This window comes from Panthera pardus, unplaced genomic scaffold, assembly GCF_024362965.1.
Source record: "Panthera pardus isolate Hobbes unplaced genomic scaffold, ASM2436296v1 HiC_scaffold_10, whole genome shotgun sequence".
Classification (NCBI taxonomy): Eukaryota; Metazoa; Chordata; class Mammalia; order Carnivora; family Felidae; genus Panthera; species Panthera pardus.
The window spans coordinates 69,951,303-69,970,510 of record NW_026526655.1 but is presented as its reverse complement, the minus strand read 5'-3'; the positions used below and the strand labels follow the sequence as shown (position 1 = coordinate 69,970,510).

At 38.4% G+C, this 19,208-nt stretch overlaps 1 protein-coding gene across 2 annotated transcripts in view; it reads right to left on the bottom strand.

Moving 5' to 3' along the window:
• Positions 1 to 14,622: 14,622 nt before the first annotated feature.
• The window catches only part of FAP (fibroblast activation protein alpha), a 74,498-nt gene continuing 69,912 nt past the window's right edge, over positions 14,623 to 19,208 (bottom strand). For both annotated transcript variants that reach the window (XM_019457750.2, XM_019457758.1), the window contains 5 exons: positions 18,540 to 18,639; positions 17,393 to 17,457; positions 16,817 to 16,889; positions 16,481 to 16,554; positions 14,623 to 15,021 (listed from right to left, as the gene is read on the bottom strand). In XM_019457750.2, coding sequence (XP_019313295.1) covers positions 14,920 to 15,021; positions 16,481 to 16,554; positions 16,817 to 16,889; positions 17,393 to 17,457; positions 18,540 to 18,639 — 414 coding nt within the window. In that variant the 3' untranslated portion in view covers positions 14,623 to 14,919. The remainder of the gene's footprint in view (positions 15,022 to 16,480; positions 16,555 to 16,816; positions 16,890 to 17,392; positions 17,458 to 18,539; positions 18,640 to 19,208) is intronic.

Here is a 19,208-nt window from a genome sequence, read left to right as displayed (position 1 = left end):
AAAGGGTGCCTGGGTAACTCACTTGGTTAAGCCTCTGACTTCGGCTCAGATCATGATCTCATAGTCCGTGGGCTGGAGCCCCGTGTGGGGCTCTGTGCCGACAGCTCAGAGACTGGCGGCTGCTTCGGATTCTGTGTCTCCCTCTCTCTCTCTGCTCCTCCCCCGTTCACACTGTCTCTCTCTCTCTCTCAAAAATAAATAAAAACATCAAATAAATAAGTAAGTAAGTAAGTAAGTAAGTAAATAAATAAAGAGATTGATCCTTTAGTTTACTAAGTATGAGCTAGGTAAAATAAATGTTTGGAGACACATGGTGAGCAACAAAGTCTAGAGGTGAATTGGTAGCACAGGACAGCACCTGGGTAATAGAGAAACAACTGCCGTGAAGGCAGGGCAAGGGAGCCACCATTTAGGGGTAAGGGAATCATGATTGCATCACTACATTCTTCCAGAGGGTATGCCTGGGCTTCGGGAGGCGGGAGGCATGACTTGGGCGTGACAGGTAAAATTGCCTTGTGAGTTTCAAGTTCTTTTTTGTTTCTCAGAGATAATCCTCTCCATATGCCATGTTCTTCCTAGATTAGAACACTCATTTCCACAGCCTTCTGAAAAGGTGTGAGCCTTCCTAAATAAATAAATAAATAAATAAATAGTATGTGAGAGAAAAGTTTGAGATTTTTTTAAGCTTTGATGACGAAAGTATATTCACTTAACAATAGCCTTTGAAAATTTAAAAATTGAGTACACAGAATGTAAAAATCTAATGTTTATGAGCTATAAGTATAAAAACCTGTTTATGAGTGACCTGATGGGCTCAGGCATCCAGGGACAATAAAGGAAGAACTACCAGGGGATGTTCTGAGTTTGCCAGAGGATGTGAGAAGTACCCTTACTGAGAAACATTTAAGGAACAGTTTGTGACCCATCCATCTGGAATGATTCAGAGGAAGCCTGCTGGGTCAGGAAATATTCAGTAATAAGATCATCAGACATCTTCCTGCCCTGAGGCTCTGAGACCCTGTAGGGGTCTCACAAGCCTGAGGCTCACAAGCGTGAGCAGGGGACTGTGTGGCATCATGGCTTTGCATACATTGATTTTATCTTTTGCTAGATCCCTGGTATAATGAGATGTTTAAAATTGTTCTAAGTTTCAGTTGTTATTTTTATTCATAAAGGGAACAAGAAAGAGAAAGAAAACAAAATTGCATTTGTACAAAATAATCTTATCTCATAATTTATAAGCAGAATATATATTTATATGTATAAATACATATATATCATTGAATACATGTGTTATGCTTCTATTTTTCGCATATTGTAGCTATAAAAAACAAACCATATGTCATTACATTTATCCAACCTCTTGCTCATCTGGAAAGACTTTTTTCTTCAAGCTTCTAAGAGTTTTTAATGTGAACCAATTAAAACATTGCAATTTTTCAAAGGCTTCTGTAAAAGGAAGTAACTTCAGCCATTAGAAAATTAAAATTTGAAATCTGTATACCAAAAAAAAAAAAAGGCAGAAAATGTGAAATGGAGTTATAAACACTTTTTTTCTATTCATTATGCCTTATAATCAGACTTGCCCCCTGCCTGAAACTTGCTCAATGCTGCCAATTCACAATTTATCTGATGTATTGTAAAGATATGCCTATTTTTTGGTGATATTGAAATAATAAAATCATAGAGTAGAGGATAATTTATAAAGCTCTCCAGACTATTATCCTACTCTACAATAAAATTTTATTTACTTTGTTGTAATTCGTTGTTTAGCTATTTTATTCTTCAAACACAGAGAGTTAATATCCACAATTTCATTTTGTAAGAAATTACCAAAAATAATTTCTTTCTGTGCCTAGAAACAGTCCTATAGCCCCCAAGGCATCAGTACTGTGTTCTAATTCTGACTCTTTTTTGCTAAAAGTCAATCATTTTTTTTGTTGGCTATTATCAGAGGAAGTAAAGACTGATATTTCACTTTTACTTTAATAAATTATTTTTTCTCTTCCTAGAGCCACCAGAGTATTAATAGTGAGCCCCTTATAATGATGCAGAAAGATGGATTCTCCTCATCTCATAGATCTGGCCCATGATCACTAGTGTCTTCCATAAACACTGATCGACTAAAGTCTGGAAGTCAAAGCCTGTGGCTCTTACACCTTTTTTTGACACTTCTTCCTCTCAATACTAGGCACAACGTGTAGCAAAAAAGGTGATTCAATGAATATCTTAACATTTGGTTTGATTTCTTAAGCACAGTTTAAATCTAATGTTTTCTTGGGCACTTGTTCTACATAAATGTATCATTTAGGACAGTTGATGCTTATGAAAACAATCCAGTATAAATTAATTTCAGGGCTACATTTAACTGAGTGCTTGAATGAAAGTGCGGCAGCCATTCATTCCAGTGGTTAGTGCCTTATTAGGTGATTACTTTTTTAAAAAACTTCACCTGGAACTCATCTAGAGACTTCATTACAGGCGATCAGTTTCAGAAATAACAATAGATTGAATGAAATAGAAAATATTTCTGTTGTTTTAGGCCAGATTATTTTATACTTCAGAAATGAGGAGCAAGTCCCCTAAGATAATGGAACATTTACTGATTGCCTACTAAGGGCAAAGCTCTCTGAATATATTATGGTCCAATTTTTACAAGACACAGTAAGTTATTATTATTATTTTTTCGCCTCTGTTTTTACAAATGATGAGATGAGGGCTTAGAACAGACAGTCAAGTTAATTAAAGCCACACTTCTGGGTCTGAATCCAGACCACGCAGCCTTTCTAGAGCAAGACTGCAAAGAAGTGGTGGGATTCCAGGCATAATCTTCTAACCTCCTCAGAATCTGCCTTGACTGCTGTCTGAATCCATTCACAGCTGCCAGATGGCTATGATAGCAAGACATCTAAAGATTAAACGATTGGCAATTCCAGCTATTTTATAGTTTAGCTTTTAAAGTGTATGATTCAGTAGTTTTTGGTGAGTTCATGCTGTTGTATAACTCTCATCACTGTCTACTTCCAGAACTTTTTCATCACCCCCAAAAGAAACCCTGTGCCCATTAGCAGTTGCTCCCCAGTGCCCCTTTCCCAAACCTTGATGACCACTAATCTGCTTTCTGTTTAGATATTTGCATTTTGTGAACATTTCATATGAATAGAATCACTCACTATGTGGCCTTTTGCATCTGGCTTCCTTAGCATAGTATTTTCACGGTTCATCAATGTTGTAGTATGTATCAATATTTCATTTCTTTTTTTTTCAATATCTTATTTCTTTATAGGACTGAGCGATATTCTATTATATGTATATACTACATTTTGTTTAACTATTTGTCAGTTGATGGCCATTTGAGTTGTTTCCACTTTTGGCTGTTATATATAATGCTGTTGTAAACATTCAATATGAGATTTTGTCTGGACTATATATTTTTTTTAAAAGTTTATTTATTTTGAGAGAGAGAGAGAGCATGCAAGTGGTGGAGGGGCAGAGAGACAGGGTGAGAGAGAATCCCAAGCAGGCTACATACTGTCAGTGCAGAGACCTCCATGGGGCTCCCTCTCACCAATCACAGGATCCTGACCTGAGCCAAAATCAAGGGTTGGATGCTTAACTTACTGAGCCACCCAGGTGCCCCTGGACTATATTTTTAATTCTCTTAGGTGAAGTAGAATTCTAAAGAAGAATTCTAGAAATAAAATTTGAGTTATATGATAACTCTATGTTTAATATTTTGAGGGCCTTCCAAACTGCTTTCCAAAAAAACTGTGGAGATTTCATTTTTTAAGAATCAGATCCATAGTTTAGAATGTCACACAATAGGGTTTCAGCCTTTTAAAGGGCTGCAGATTTCACTTTCTGATGACAAATTTGGGGTTATTAAAAGAGCAAAGGATTTAGAGCAGAGCATAGATATGGGACAGGTCTTGGTAGGGAGAAGAGCCCATTCTTCTTGGTTTCTTGAAAACTAATGAGGAGGCAGGGAGAAGCCAAGAAGGTGGCAGCCCGAGGTTGGGTATTTGAAAATGTTGCTTTGGAAGAGCCATTGTGCCTAACGCAGTTGATCAAGAAGCTGGAAGAACGGAATTTAAAAGTCAGACAAGGGAATTGCTGATATTTGAGAGGTCTGAATGTTTTGATTGCTCATGAGGTGTAAGGTTTGGGTCTGTAATGACTGAAGGGGATGAATCCTATGGGTTTCCTCTCTTTTGTACACAGATGTCTGGTACTATGAATGTCAGTCAGTTAAAAGAGTTTACCAAATTTTAATTTTCTTTAATTGAGAATGAAAATATTCCTTTCATTAGCAATGAGGATGGATCAAAATAAATATTTATAAAACACCCAAGAGCCTAGTTTCCTGGAATATACTCTTCTATGAAACGCCTGAGTCTACTGATTCTAGAAATGGTACCATAACTTTTATACATTACTTATACTGAAAACCATTACAAATGAATTTAAAGGAGAGGAAATTCACATAACAAAATCAAATCTTTTATAGTGAGTAATTTAGTGACATTTTAGTACATTCACAATGTGCATCCAACTACCTCCATCTAGTACCCAAACTTTTCCATCACTCCAAAATAAGACTCTCTATTATTAAGCAGTGACTCCTCATTTCTCTCTTCCTCCAACCTCTGGCAACCACCCGTCTGCATTCTACCTCTGTGGACTTATCCATCATGGATGTTTCACATAAATAGAATCGTACAACAGCCTTTTGTGTCTGGCTTCTGTCATTTAACATGGTTTTGTGGTTCATTCATGCTGTAGCATGTGTTAGTACTTCACTCCTTTTTATAACCGAGTACTATTCCGTGGTATATATCTACCACAATCTGTTCTTGCATTCATTCACTGATGGACACTTGAGTTGTTTCCCCCTTTGACTATTGTGAATAGTGCTGCTGTGGGTATGCTTGTACATCTATTTGTTTGAGAACCTGTTTTCAGTTCTTTTGGGTATACACCTCGGAGTGGAATTGCTGGGTTGTACGGCAGTTCTGTGTTTAATATTTTGAAGAGCTGCTAAACCGTTTTCCACAGCAACTGAACCACCAGCAAAGTACAACCTTGCCAATACTTCTTTTCTTTTTTTTTTTTTTAATAGCCATCTTTGTTGGTGTAAAATGGTATTTCATTGTGGTTTTGATTTGCATTTCTCTAATGACTAGGGATATTGAGCATCTTTTCATGTGCTTGTTGGCTGCTTGTATATATTCTTTGGAGAAATGTCTATTCAAGTCCTTTGCCCATTTTTAAATCGTTACTGAACTTTAAGAGTTCTCAGGGCACCTGGAAGGCTCAGTCGGTGAAGCATCTGACTCTCGACTTCTGCTCTGCACTGTCAGTGTGGAGTCTGTTTGGGATTCTCTCTCTCTCCCTCTCTCTCTGCCCCTCCCCTGCTCACTCCAGCTCTCTCTCTCTCCCCTCTCAAAATAAATAACTAAACTTAAAAAAAAGAGTCCTTTATATATTGTAGATACTGTGCCCTGCAAATAGTTATACATGTACACATTAGATATACATATGTAATATATACATATATATGTAAACATGTACAGTATACATATAAAACATATATGTAGAAAATGTATAAAATATGAATAAAATTCTTTTTTTAAAATGAGTAAAATTTTAGTGAAAAAATTAAACATTTAATAAATTACACATTTTAACAATTGCATCATGATTCCCATGACTTATTTTCTGGGAAATATGGCACATGGATGATGTGAATATTATTCATAAGGTGTTCCACAATTTTTAAACACTTTGATAATGTTAAATTCCAAACATTTGTTAAGAAGCAATACCATGCAAAAGAGTCTACGTCAAAGAACTGATAGTAGAGTTTCACTGGGCATGGCTTTTTCACCAAAGATTATGTAAACAATATTTTATGGTTCCTGATACTGTATCTTGAAAAAGCAAATAATAAAAGCACTCCAGATATCCTGACAGTGTTTGGCAACCTGGAGGCACACATGACTTTCTGAAAGCATACACTGATAGCTACTAGCTAAAAACAGGGGAGAGATACAAAATACTTATTTTACCTTGGCTCTTTTAAATTGTACTTTTTGATTTTCTAAAAACCTAATCTGGAGGAATAAAGCCTCAGGTTTACACTTTCATTGTTCTTTATTTCTGGAGCCTCTGCTTTGGCAGCCTCCTTACTGTTGGCAAGACACAACCGATGCCAACTTGGAGACCATTCTTGTGTGATATTTTAGAAGCTTCCCTACCATCCTGCCCCCTTCTGTAGCTCCATGGCCATGATGTAGGAGTTGGTAGGAGAACAGGTGTGGGAAGACACAGAGCAGGGGTAACATTAGAGAAAAGTCATCTAGAAGAAATACTGATGAGTGGAGACGAGGTGATGGGAAGATTGGAAAGCTAACATCATTCTGAGTCCAGACACGAATTAGATTTACATATTGGATGGTTTGCCTGTACATACACAAAATTTCACTAGGGCCAGAAGCAAGATGCGAACCCTGTAGAAGTTACCAAGTTATAGAGTGGGACACAAAACTCCATTTTCAAAGCCACCCTGGAAATATTTATTTAAACAGTCACTTAATGGCTACTTCATTAACTGTACCTAAATTCTAATAATGACTGATAAGAGCCTACTTACTACTGGGGTTGTGTTTATTTATACTCTATATTGAGCATTTGATTAATGACAGTAATATAACAAAAGAAAAGGCATTCCACACACTCCTTCTGGAATGGCATTGCCTGTGTTACATGAAGGTATGGTAGTGGTAGGAAGACCATGGTTGAACCCATGGAACCTTAGGCAAGTTCCACAGTTTTACCTCGTTTTCCTAACCAGATAGAGTTTTGAGATTTAAATGGAATAATGTGTATGGAGTACTGGGTGTATAATTGAAATCCAAAAAAAAGGCAATTAAATTATTACTTAAAATAGAAATTGATATCCATAGGCCAAACAGATAAGTTTTCTTTACTTAGAAATTAGTTGTCAAAGGTTCAAAATTGAGAGGGAGTTTCCATTTAAAAATCCATTTTTCTACTTTCTTTCGATAAAAATCAAGCTAAGAAATAATACGCCTGTATTTCCACATGGCAACAGCTTGTGCCAGTGGTTGTTATGCCTTCAAATGTACTCACCAGCTCGCCAGAGTCCCACCCTTAGGTCACCGGAGACCTTGCTAACACCCTCCTTGGTTTGTTCCATTCATCTGATGACCTGGCTGGCCTCAAAAGTTGCTTGAGATGGGGAACTCTACTCCAAGCATCCCTTACATTTGTCTCATACAAGATTCTCAACTACCAATTTAATTCATATAACATCAGTCTCATCAAAAAAGATGATGGATAATGATGCTGATGACAATTCCCTTGAGAATGTTTTCATACCAGCATCAAGCAAGCTACCATGGTGGATCCCTGGCCTTGCTTTTACCTTCTGAGTCAGGGGGAATACTTCAGCCACTGTGTTTCTAGGGGGTCTAAGATTGTTGTTCCACCCCATCTCTATAAATAGTGCCTAAGAGACTCATGAGAGAGCTCTATATGAAGAGGAAAGAAATCTTCAGTGTATATAACCACTGTAATCCCAGAAGATTAAGAGATACAGAGGAGAGAAGAGTGAATCAAAACATGGGATTAGCTCCTATAATCTGACCTATAAGTCTCAGTTTCTGGAAGATGATTTAGGGCTTAGGAATTACCTTGCATTATCACCTGCTGGGGCACAGAGGAATTCGTAGGGCTTGCAAAGCCATGAATCTAGTCCAGTAAGTGTGGCACATGGAGGGAGTAATGGAATCTGAGGAACATACAGAGCTTTACAAAATCGCAAGAATTAGAATTCAATTTTCTTGAATTCTGTTTGGCAATCTTGCAGATACAAAGGGCTACACTTGGGTGCATCAGTGAGACCCTAGAAAGTTCAGTTCACCCATGTTGAGTTGTCAGCTAGACAAATATGATCTAAAATGTTCAACTTTTGGAAGATATATTTCATTGGCTTATATTTGATGACTGCAGGTTTGTATTCTGCATTTAAAAGAATCAACCTGTTGGAGGGGAGGTGGGTGAGGGATGGGCTAAATAAATGGTGATGGGCATTGAGGAGGACACTTGTTGGGATGAGCACCGAGTGTTATGTGTAAGAGATGAATCACTGGGTTGTATTCCCGAAACCAATACTACACTGTATGTTAACTAACTTGAATTTAAATAAATAAATTAAAAAATAAAAGAATCAACCAACAAAGCTTCCAAGGTTTGAACTTAAGACCTATCTAACCAGGAGATAGAAACAGTATAAAGCACCGGGATACTTGTTTATCACATGAAAGAAATTATTAGTACTTGAAACATATTAGGTAAAAAATATTTTAAAAACTACTGTTTTTTTTTTAAATAAAAGCTCCTAGAGTAATCGATAGCATTCCAGAGAATTTTTTGACTTTTTCCAGTCTGAAAATTTTGTGTCAAATTTCCTTAGTCTGCAGTGTCTTGGTGATTGATCTAGAAGCAGTGATATCAGGGGTAGGGCAGTCAGTGGACTGTGCTTCCATTTCCTGACCCACATTATTTTTGTTTCATAGACCACCCTCTTTCAGAATCTCTGGGTAAGGTTCATATTCTTCCTAATCTCATTCTTCTGGACCACTCGATGCTCAGGGATTTTACTTTCTCTTCACTTTGAGGGGGAAACAGCAAGTACCTATCACATGCTAAGTTCCTGAAAGGATGTGATCTGTTTCCACGGTGAGGTCACACAAAAAGATCCTAGTTTCATGGGCCCTCCCATCCACAGAATATGGGGATACATTCGGCAAATATTTACGAAGCTCCTCCTACCTTATTCTAGGGCTGTCTAGGCCCTGGATACAGAGAGGTAAAAGGACAGAGTCACTGCTCAAAGGGAGCTTATATTCAAATGAGAGAAATACATACCAGAGGAGAACTTACATAAATAAAATAATTTCTGATGCTAATAAGTGCTATTAAGAAAGCAAATTTAGATAATGTAGTTAGAAGTCTCTGGTTATGGGAGAAGCAACATTAAATCCAGCGATGAGAGAGATTCTCTCTAAGGTGACATTACCTGAGCTGAGACCTAGGTGACAAGGACACAGCCACGTGAAAATTTGAGGATACCACATTCCAGTCCCTGAAACAGAAATGAGGTTGGATTTAAAAAAAAAAAAAAAGAAAGAAAGAAAAGGAAAAGAAAAAGAAAAAGAAAAAAAATAGAAAAGGAGACTCATGGGGCTGGAGTTTGGATGATGATGGGAGCATGGTAGAGATAGGACCAGAGTGGAAGGTCTGTGTGGTGCTTTGGGGGCTGTGCCTGAAGCCTGGGTAAACAAACTGTTCATGTCTTTCAACTGCATTTTTCCCAGGCTGTAGGTCTTCTGCAACAGTGTTTCCATCACTGCTGGCAAATATTCAACCCCTCAGATAGGTATTGAGATATGGGGTTGAATGACTCATTCAAGAGAAAGTGCCAAAGTCGATGAACTTCCTTGGACATTCATGATTTCTATATTAGTTATTCCTCATGGGTCACATTGTTTCAGAAAATATAGAGATTCCTTCATAAGGAACTGATGATTCCCACACTTATAATAAATTCACTGATATGGAAAAGAAACTATTGGCTTCTTATTTAGACTATTAATTTAATTAGTTTCAGGTATACAATTGAGTGATTCAACAAATCCATACACTACTCTGTGTTCATCATGATAAGTGTACTCTTAATCCCCTTCACCTATTTCCTCCGTACCCCCACCCACCTCCCCTCTGGTAACCATCAGTTTGTTCTCTATATTTAAGAGTCTGTTTTTTAGTTTGTCTTTTTTTCCTTTTTTCTTTTATTTTGTTTCTTAAATTCCACATATGAGTGAAATCATACGGTATTTGTCTTTTCCTGACTGACTTACTTCACTTAGGATTATAGCCTCTAGATCCATCCATGGTGTTGCAAATGGCAAGATTTCATCCATTTTTATGGTTGAGTAATATTCCATTACACACACCACATCTTTATCCATTTATCAGTCAGTGAACATTTGGTGTGCTTCCATAATTTGGCTATTACAAATAATGCTGCAATAAAGATCAGACTATTAATTCCTTTAAAATTAATTTATTGAAAATGCCAACTAAAAAGTGGTTTACCTTATGTATCTAGCAAACTCTAACAAAACGCTTACTGTATGTCAGACACTGTTAGCTCTACGAATAACAACTGAGTTAAACCTCCAAACAACCCTACGGGGTAGGAACTATTATTACCCTGGAACTTCATGTATAAGGATACCAAAGCAGAAAGAACTCGCGAAAACTGAGCAACATTACACAGCGAATATGTTACCGAGTTGGGATGCAAACCGGGTAATCTACTTTTATATCTGTGCACTTACCTATTAAAGCCCACTATCTCTAAAATAAGTTATAATGAACATATTATATTTCAAAGAACTGACATATGAGCTACCTTGTGTTTTATTTGATAGGAGGGAATTTGTAACACTGCAAAGTATTACTTTTCTCTTCAGACAGCGGCATTATTTCCTTTCACCGTATGAAGTGCTTACGTATATTAAAGCATCATTGCTTTTTATCACCTCTCAAAACTGAAAATTTAGCTTAATGCTGATGTGATATAAGCAAATTCTATGACAGATCTAAAATTTCGATTGTGTTCATGAATACTGGAAAGGATGCTTCAATTAGCAAACTGAATATGTGTGGATCGATAGTAGATTTTAACATACGAATGATTTATATATCATCTTAAATGTTTCATTAAGACATTCATTTCAAAAATTCACCTTCTGTAGCAGTGAGAAAAATTCCTGCCCCTAATAATTAATGGCTAGCAACGATGCTCCTGTCTTTGCTTGACAATGGACATTACTTATGAAAGAAGGAGGATGAGTTGTCAAACCGTGGTGGCATGCCCTTTGGTAGATTGCTGCTCTTTCTTATTCACAGGTTACAGATTCTGTAGAACCATAGAACAAGGTATGTAAGGCTGTGCCAACAAATATTTGTTAAAACACAGTCTGTCAAAGCAATTTTTTAAATAAGTAGAGTAAGTAATGGAGTATTAATTGGAGGCCAATAGGGTGAAATTATGCTGCTCTAGCTTGCCAAATATATTACCTGTGTGTCAAAAAGAAGAGTTTGTGACCAGCATGTTAGTATTGCATGCCAATAATCAGAGCAGGTGGCCATTAGAGACTTTTGCTAGGAGCCAGAACGTTTTCCCCATGAATAGCTTGGGAAGGTCCAATCACTTACTTCTCCCTGAATTACACATTCTACTTCAGATTGTCAAGGTGCCTGTCCATAATGCCAAGGGGGTGTTTTAGCAATTCTTTCACGGCTGAGAATGATTCACCATGATCAGAATTTTTTAATCTGTTTTATTGGATAAACTCAAAATCTCCGCTTTATTGGATAAATTTAAAATATCTGTTAGGTGTCTTCTTTCTTCTTTACAAACAGCATAATTGAAAGCATTGTTTTGGTAAAATCTTCCCAGAAGACCACATAATCACCATTTAAATTAGTCCTAATTCATTTTACATTTGCTTGTTTTACTGTTAACTTTCCCAGAACTGTAATTTTTTTTTTTTTTTTTACAATTAGAACATCTGAATTTTAATTACATTACCATCAAGAAGCTCATTAAAGTCACTTAATTGGCAACATTTCCAAAAAAACCTTAGCTGGGTTTAATATATTTTAAAGAGTTACTGTCAAAGTATAATTTCACCATTACAAACAGCTTGGCAACAACATTTGCATAAAGATCTGTCAGTTTCTGAAAAATGCTCAAATGTTGGGAAAATCAGATTCGTTAAGTCGCCTTTACTGAAACAGTCTAGAAATGGAGAAATTGTACATACATTCCTCTTTGTAAGCCCCACAGTACCTAGAGTACTGCCATGCAAAGCATAAGTATTCAAAAAGTGTTTCTGGAAGGAAATAATTCATACATTTTATGCTTTTGGGTAGACTTAATATTTTTTTTTCTAAACCTCAATGCAAGTTCCCTCATTTATGTTAAATTTAACAAAATACCCATTTTCTTACTAGTTCTTTCTCACTCACGTCAGGATATAGGAGATAGTCACCTAGAATTTTGAAACCTTTTAAAATAGCTCTAAGACTAGCATTGGAGGGCTAACATTTGAGGTCATTTTGAGATGATGAAATTTTTTACGGTTTCCTTCTTACACATGTTAGAATCCCACCCCTATAGCACTGATATCATTTGAACTTGCATTGTAGTTACATTCATTTTTCACCTTTATAAGGCTTTAGGTTTTGCCCATAAGCCTGCATTTTGTTTAACATGCATGTCTTTTGGGGAGGTGGAGGGTCAACTTTAGTACCTAAAACAGTGGCTTGCAATTATATCTGTTGAATGGATGAATGAAAATCTCAAGTTTGTGATCTATGAAGCATGATGATAGTTTGCAGCATTAGTTAGGGTGTTGGGACACCCTCCTCCCCAAATCTCATATATAGGAATAAAATGTGGTCAAAGGATAATTATTACTACAATTCGCTTCCTACAAATAGAAAAGGAAAGATGTTTTTAATTTTCCCTTTTGGTTTGGTATTTCCTATTAAATCTTTCCCTTTGGTAATTTATGTATCTTTTATCTTCTACCCCAAAAGAAGAGTCTAGTAAAGCTGTATAAAATGTGAACATTAAAAACAAAACAAAAACAAAACACCTGCCTCACAAATTACTGCCTTGCTCTTCACTGTATCCTTAAAGTCTTGCACAGTGACTGGTATACAGATAGACTCAACAAATACTTGTTGAATGAATGAATGAATGAATACATAAACATATGCTGAATGTCCTGAGGAGCACCTGGATGACCCTACCTGAGGAGGTCAGGGAAGGCTTTAGCAACAGTGATGGAGAAAAAGGAATCTTCCGTGAACACAGAGGCATTCGCTCATTTATCAATCAGTGAGCTTCCACCATATGCTATGTTCCCAGATATGGTCTGTGAAGATTCCGAGGATAGCATCATCCAATAGCACTTTCTGTGATGAGGGAAATATTCTACATTTAATATCTACAATATTATTTTGTAGACCGTGGAGAATACTGGAGGCTTCCACCTGGAATAATGACACAGTTCGGTTTGTCTTTTAGAAGTGGCCTCTGTGGCAGTGGGGACAAAGGCGTGAGGTGGGAGACCACTTACTGCATGTTGATATTAAATTACAGCTTTGCAAATTCCACAAAGGCAGAAAAGACCTTGAAAGAACGAGATTTTCTTATTCTTTGCTCTTGCTCTGTTGTCTCCCTTGATAGGGTATCAGGAAAGGACCGTTGCTTATTCTTTTCCCCCAGTTGGGGAGAATGGATGATGAGAATATTACGAGTAAATCTTGGCTTGCTTCGGAGGCTGTTCCACGCAGAACAAAACGGGGAGGTAATAGCTTCTCTCTGCCCCGCAGGGCATCAGCAGTTGCATAGATGTGGGGAGGAGGGGCGATGGCCCATTCTAAATCTGTGTGGGTGTTACCCAAGCCCCGTGACAAAGCATCCCTTCCTGAAAGGTGAGGTGGCACTATGTGGCCTGCGTGGGAGTCATGATTTCAGAAAGCAGTAGTGGAGAGAGAGCTGGACAAAGAAATATGTGACAATTCTAGAAGAGTCTGTGGTCTATGGTCTGAGGCCCCTTCCTGCTGTAATGCTCCATGCCTGGATTGGTTCTTCTGGTTATAGAACATGAGAGAAGGGATAATGGTCTTCTGCCTGCAATGAGGAAGAATCAAGCTAGAGGTGGGGAGAAATCATCTAGAGCAATCTAGTGCCAGGGAACACATCAATGAAAAGTCCCCTAGGGAGTGGCTTCATGGCCACTTCCAACATTCATTTAAGAAATATCTTCGGTGACCTGGATCTTTTTAACTCTGTGGCAACCACAGTGATGGAAGCCTCCCATAATTTTCTAATTGACGGGGACTGTTACTGGTGGAGTATCACCTTCGTGATTGCAAGCATTATGGCTTTTTTTTTTCTTTATTCAAAATGAGCTCGATAATGTAGAATTCAAACCCCAGAAAAATCTCATCGATACAACACTTTTCCTTTCTGGCTGTCAATCTCCATTTTATTTAATTTTTTTGCTGTTTTAGTTTTGTGTGGCTCAGTAATCTGCAGGCAGTTAGCATCACTAATTCTTAAAAGAGATACAAAATAGAAATGTTTCCAAATTTGAAGCATTTATTAAAAGGAGCTTGAATTTAAAATTCAGACTTTATCCTTATCAAATGCTTTTGGCCACATTGAAGAAATTTGGGAGAAATTTAAGAAACATTTCTTGGAGGGACAGCATAGAGGGTAAACATCAGGATGACTCTGCAGAATGCATCTCAAACTTGATTTCTGAACAATGCTTTTGCATACCCTGAGCTACTCATTCCAGCATCTGGAATTCTAATTACAAAAATCCCAAACTCTTGGGTTCTTCTCCTCCATAACCACCTAATATTATTCATGTGCTTCCTTAGTGTAAGCATTTTTTTTTCTGTAATAAAACCGGAGTCTGAAATTAATTCACACAGACAAAATAATAGCACTTTAACTTCTGACTTTATTATTTTCCGCAAATAAACAGGTGATGAAACATTGTCTGTGTCCAAAGCAAAAGGCATGGTTGCCTCTCCTCTTCTTTCACAGAGTGCCAGAAAATGTAAACAATCTTTAGGAGGTTGAACTTCTGAGTTTTAATTTTCTGCCAGCCTTTAGAACATCATTCATTTGTTTGTTTGTACCAGGATTTAACAGCAGAAAGAGTAAAACAAGCAAATGGTCGGAGGCATTTATATGAAGTGTTCAGACTGCGATACAGACTTGCGTCTGCATCATTTTTAGTCGGACAAAGAAAAACACTGCTTTAGGAAGTGGGTCATGTGGGTGTATAAGTGCTTCGTGGACAGGCCGGAAATGCCATGGTTCTGGTCAGAGTACCACTGAAACACAAAGGACAGAAGCCTCTGTTACAACTACAGGCACATGATGCATCTAGTTTTGACTTACTCATGCTCTCAGGTCCTGGTAATTTTTCTAATATTGTGGTTGAAATTCTACTTAAGCACGCTCAAATAACTAAACTAGCTTACACGTAAGCATTTAGAACAGGAAGGTATGAAAGCCTTCTATTAACCCTCACTGTTCTCTCACATTCTTTAAGCTGAGATTTTAGATCTTGGTGGCTGAGCTTTAACAGTGGCCAGCATCCCGGGGGGGGGGGGGGGGTGCGGGGGGGATCCGGAGGCAGGCATGGGTTCCAGAGCTGGTGTGTTGGGTCTATTACTTTGCTTCTCTGGAGCTTGGTTTCTTCATTTGAAAAATGAGGAGGTTGGATTTGATTTCCTCTGAGGCTCCTTCTAGCTCAAAAATTCCACGAGGCTTTTAGCCTCTGAATCCAATTCCTGTCTGCTGCAGGAAATCCACAACACATATAACTGTAAACACCTTTTATAGGAGTTAAACATAGTATCATTAAAAACACCCAGGGAGACGGCATTATAAATTTAAACTTCATTGTTGGGGAGATGCTGGTAAGATGATTGTTTTCACTGAATAAAGGTAGATCGTGGTCGTGATGGAATGCTCCACATACTCATCAGGTGAATTTATGTTGGGGGGGGGAGGGTCACAATAAAAAAGACCAGAAAAACCTCACGTCCGCTTTTGTAAATTATTTTTAAAAACCAAATTTCCAAAAATGAGGGTTTCCTTTTCTAGGTTCTTATTCAGGAAAAGCAAGTGAGGGGGAACTTATGCTCACCGAAGGGGGGAAACAGCTGTCAGGGGTTGTCTCCCTTGCCGTGGTTTTCACCTTACTTTTCTCTCTGCTGTCATTTCCTATTCCTCATGCAACCTTGATTTTACAGCTAGCTCATTCATTCCTTCGCTCGGTGAAAACACCAGCTCGTGTGCTGGGCCAGGCATGTGTCAGGTGCTGAGAACACACAGATGAAAGGGCTCTCTGAGCGGAGCCGCCTGACTTCCGGGAGCCTCGGAGGCCTCTGGTAACATTCCATGATTGCTTCTTACTGGGTAAACAGAGACTTTTAGCTGCTTTGGGTCTCCCGGCCTTTGTGGGGACTCTAAGTATGTAGCTACACTTATGTAAGCAGGATCGCAGAACTATTGGATTTCGAGCTAGAAGATCAGCTCATCTCACGGATGCCTTTATTTCATATATGACTCAACTAGGATCCCTGGAGGTGACATGGCTTGCTTAGTGTCCTTCAGGGAGTTCATGAAAGATCTGAGACCCATCTGCTAATGTTCTGCCCACTCTACCCTACAGCCAGTTTGCCAGGTTTCAGTAAAAAGTAATAATTATAATCAAAAAATTAGATTCTTCCTTTTAGCTTACGGGTCTAAGGCCGTGAACATGAGTAAAACGAAATTATGTACCATTGCCTGGAAATCCACTTGTGCATTAACCAGAGCTTTAGCAATCTGTGCTGAGTTTTGAAAGTGCACATTATCTGCAACAAAGAGAGAGAGTTAGAGTGCTGCTAAATACCAGAAAGCACAGAGTGACAATGTACCGCCTGGAAATGAACACCGACAATTATCTAGTCATGCAGTTGACATTGTCAGCAGTGAGTAATCACACTCATTTATGGAAATGTCCCTGACTCTTAGGTACTGACCCTGAGCATAGGCATAGGAGGATGCTTAATGTTTCTTAAACAAAGTGATGTTGGCTCAGTATTTTTATGTGTAAGAGTCTTGCTTAAACCTCACCATCTGCTGTTCCGTGGATGAGAAGATAGTCTACATTTCTGAAATATTCTGCTCTTGCCATCACAGTTGAATTCTGGAAAAGAGGAAAAATTAACATTTTAGTTGCTGCAAGTTCTAATAGAAAACTAGCTAAATCATTGTGCGATGGACTTAGCACCAATACTGAAATTATGTATTGCTTTGGTTGATAAATATTTAAGAGTCAGAGCAACACATTTTCATCATCATTTGCATTACTTCCATCTGATTCCTAGTTTGAAAAACGGAAAGTTTATGTGTCATATGTTACATATGAGTGAGACCTTAGGCATAGATGATGCCCGCTCAAGCTGTGTGGGGGTTGGGGGTGGGCAGCACGATGGGGAAAAGGGAGGTGAGGGAAGGGAGGATGGGGAAAGAAAGAAGAGAATCCAAAGAGAGTAAATTTCTTTCTAGGGAGGTGTTTTGCAGCTAACAAAAGATCATCGCATTTGCCTGGGGCCCCAGCAAGAGTGTAAACTCTGAATGACTGCTTCAAAAGTATGTGGCACATACTGGAACTCAGTTAATGACCTAAATTAAACAGAACATGCTTACTTTATAGTGCTCGAGATTATCGTCCTTTGTTGGGAGGCCCATGAATCGCTCCGTGTAGATAGATGCTGTAAAACATATAAGAACATGTTGTTTGCATGTGAAATGGTTCATTTCACTAACCAGCAAGAACCCTCAGTTTGAGAACTGCTCACCACTTTCCCCTGTGGAGCTGCTGAGGAAGGTTCTTGCTTTCCTTTACTGTAATGCTCCACCCAAGTCATTTGCTCTGCAATTTGCCTCAGTAGGGCTGGCGAAGCAAAGGAGGAAACAGGAACAGCTAACACGAGAAAGGATGCTCTTAAGTTTTTTCTCTTCTACCCAAAGCCCTTCCGTGGGGGCAGGGTGGGGGGGGGGGTGGAAATGTTGAGCTAGGGAGGACCTTATGGGATGACCTCATTATATTTTAAAAGAAATCACAAATGCAGCTGCCTCTAGTACTTTTATTGGTGTCTTACTGTGGGGTGGAACTGTGTCCCCCAAATCCTCCTCTCCCAACACACACACACACACACACACACACACACACTTTTTTTTTTTTCTGAATAAAGATTCCCTCCAAGTTATAGTGGCTTCATTTCTATCCCAGCACAGGGACGAGGATCTGATGAAAGCTAGTTTTTGTTCAATTATTAGAGTTAATTCCGACTGATCATCCTGCGTTAATGTTAATCATAAAAATAGGCACACACGGGAGGTGTACTTCTCAACAAATTTTGGTTTGTTTTTTGTTTTGATTTCTGGAGCAAAGGAACTGGCAGCTGCAAACTGTGGTGTGGAGGTGAATAGCGGTGGCTCTGCCTAACTTTGCATACAATGTGCTTAAAAGCCAGACCTGCTGCACCTGTGTGCCTGCGAAAACAAAGAGCTGGCTCTGGTTCTAGAGGTTTGGTTTAGCAGGAGGCACAAGGTGTTGGGGGAGAGACTAACATACTGGGTTTTAGAAGAGTCCTTCCTCATTCTTAAGATTTCTTTGATTGCTGCAACATGATTATAATGAATCATATAAACAACCTCGTTTATAGATTGTATTTTCCCCAGTGAAGCTGGGGTGAATTTTACTGCATAATTTGTTTTCCTAGCAACCTCAAATATAGAGTAATTATGTGTTAAATGTTTTCGCAGCAACATTTATGAAATGTTTCCATACCGTAATATTCCCAGCTGGAGACAGGAGCCACTGCTATCCCACATTTGAAAAGACCGGTTCCTGAAGCAAGGGCCAGTGATGAAACATAGCCTCCGTAGGACTGTGGAGACATCATTGCAAGTCAGTCCCAGATTTGCTTTCAGAAACTCTCCAAGATAGTTTTATAGCAACTCCTCTCACAATAAGTACTCATGGGCGCCGGGGATGTGCATGGGGTAGATTAAATGTCTATCTTGCACTCTTGGCAGTGACTTCCACCTGACACAGCATAATTTCACCCCTAGTAAACTAAAAATACTTGGTGTGCTAATCAGAGCATGGCAGGGGCAGTTTAAGAGATATTTATAATTGTAATTTTTCTGCCAAAATTCTTTCCTCCATATTTTTCCAAAGAAGACCTTGCCAGAGCAAAACCAGGATTTTACTTGAAAGAAATGCACAAAGAAAGCAGATTATTGCCCAAATGGAAAAGCGAGATACTTCTCACAGCTTGCAAAAGTCCCAGGAGGCAGAACTCACATCTGTGTATTAACTTATTTGTTTTCATAATAGAACAATAAGGGAAGGACATATGAATCTTCTGGATATTGAAGAAATGGCCAGAATTTGGGTATAATGTAGTGTTATATATTCTGCTCTGAAGATTTCTGGCAAAGCAGCTCAAAGGAG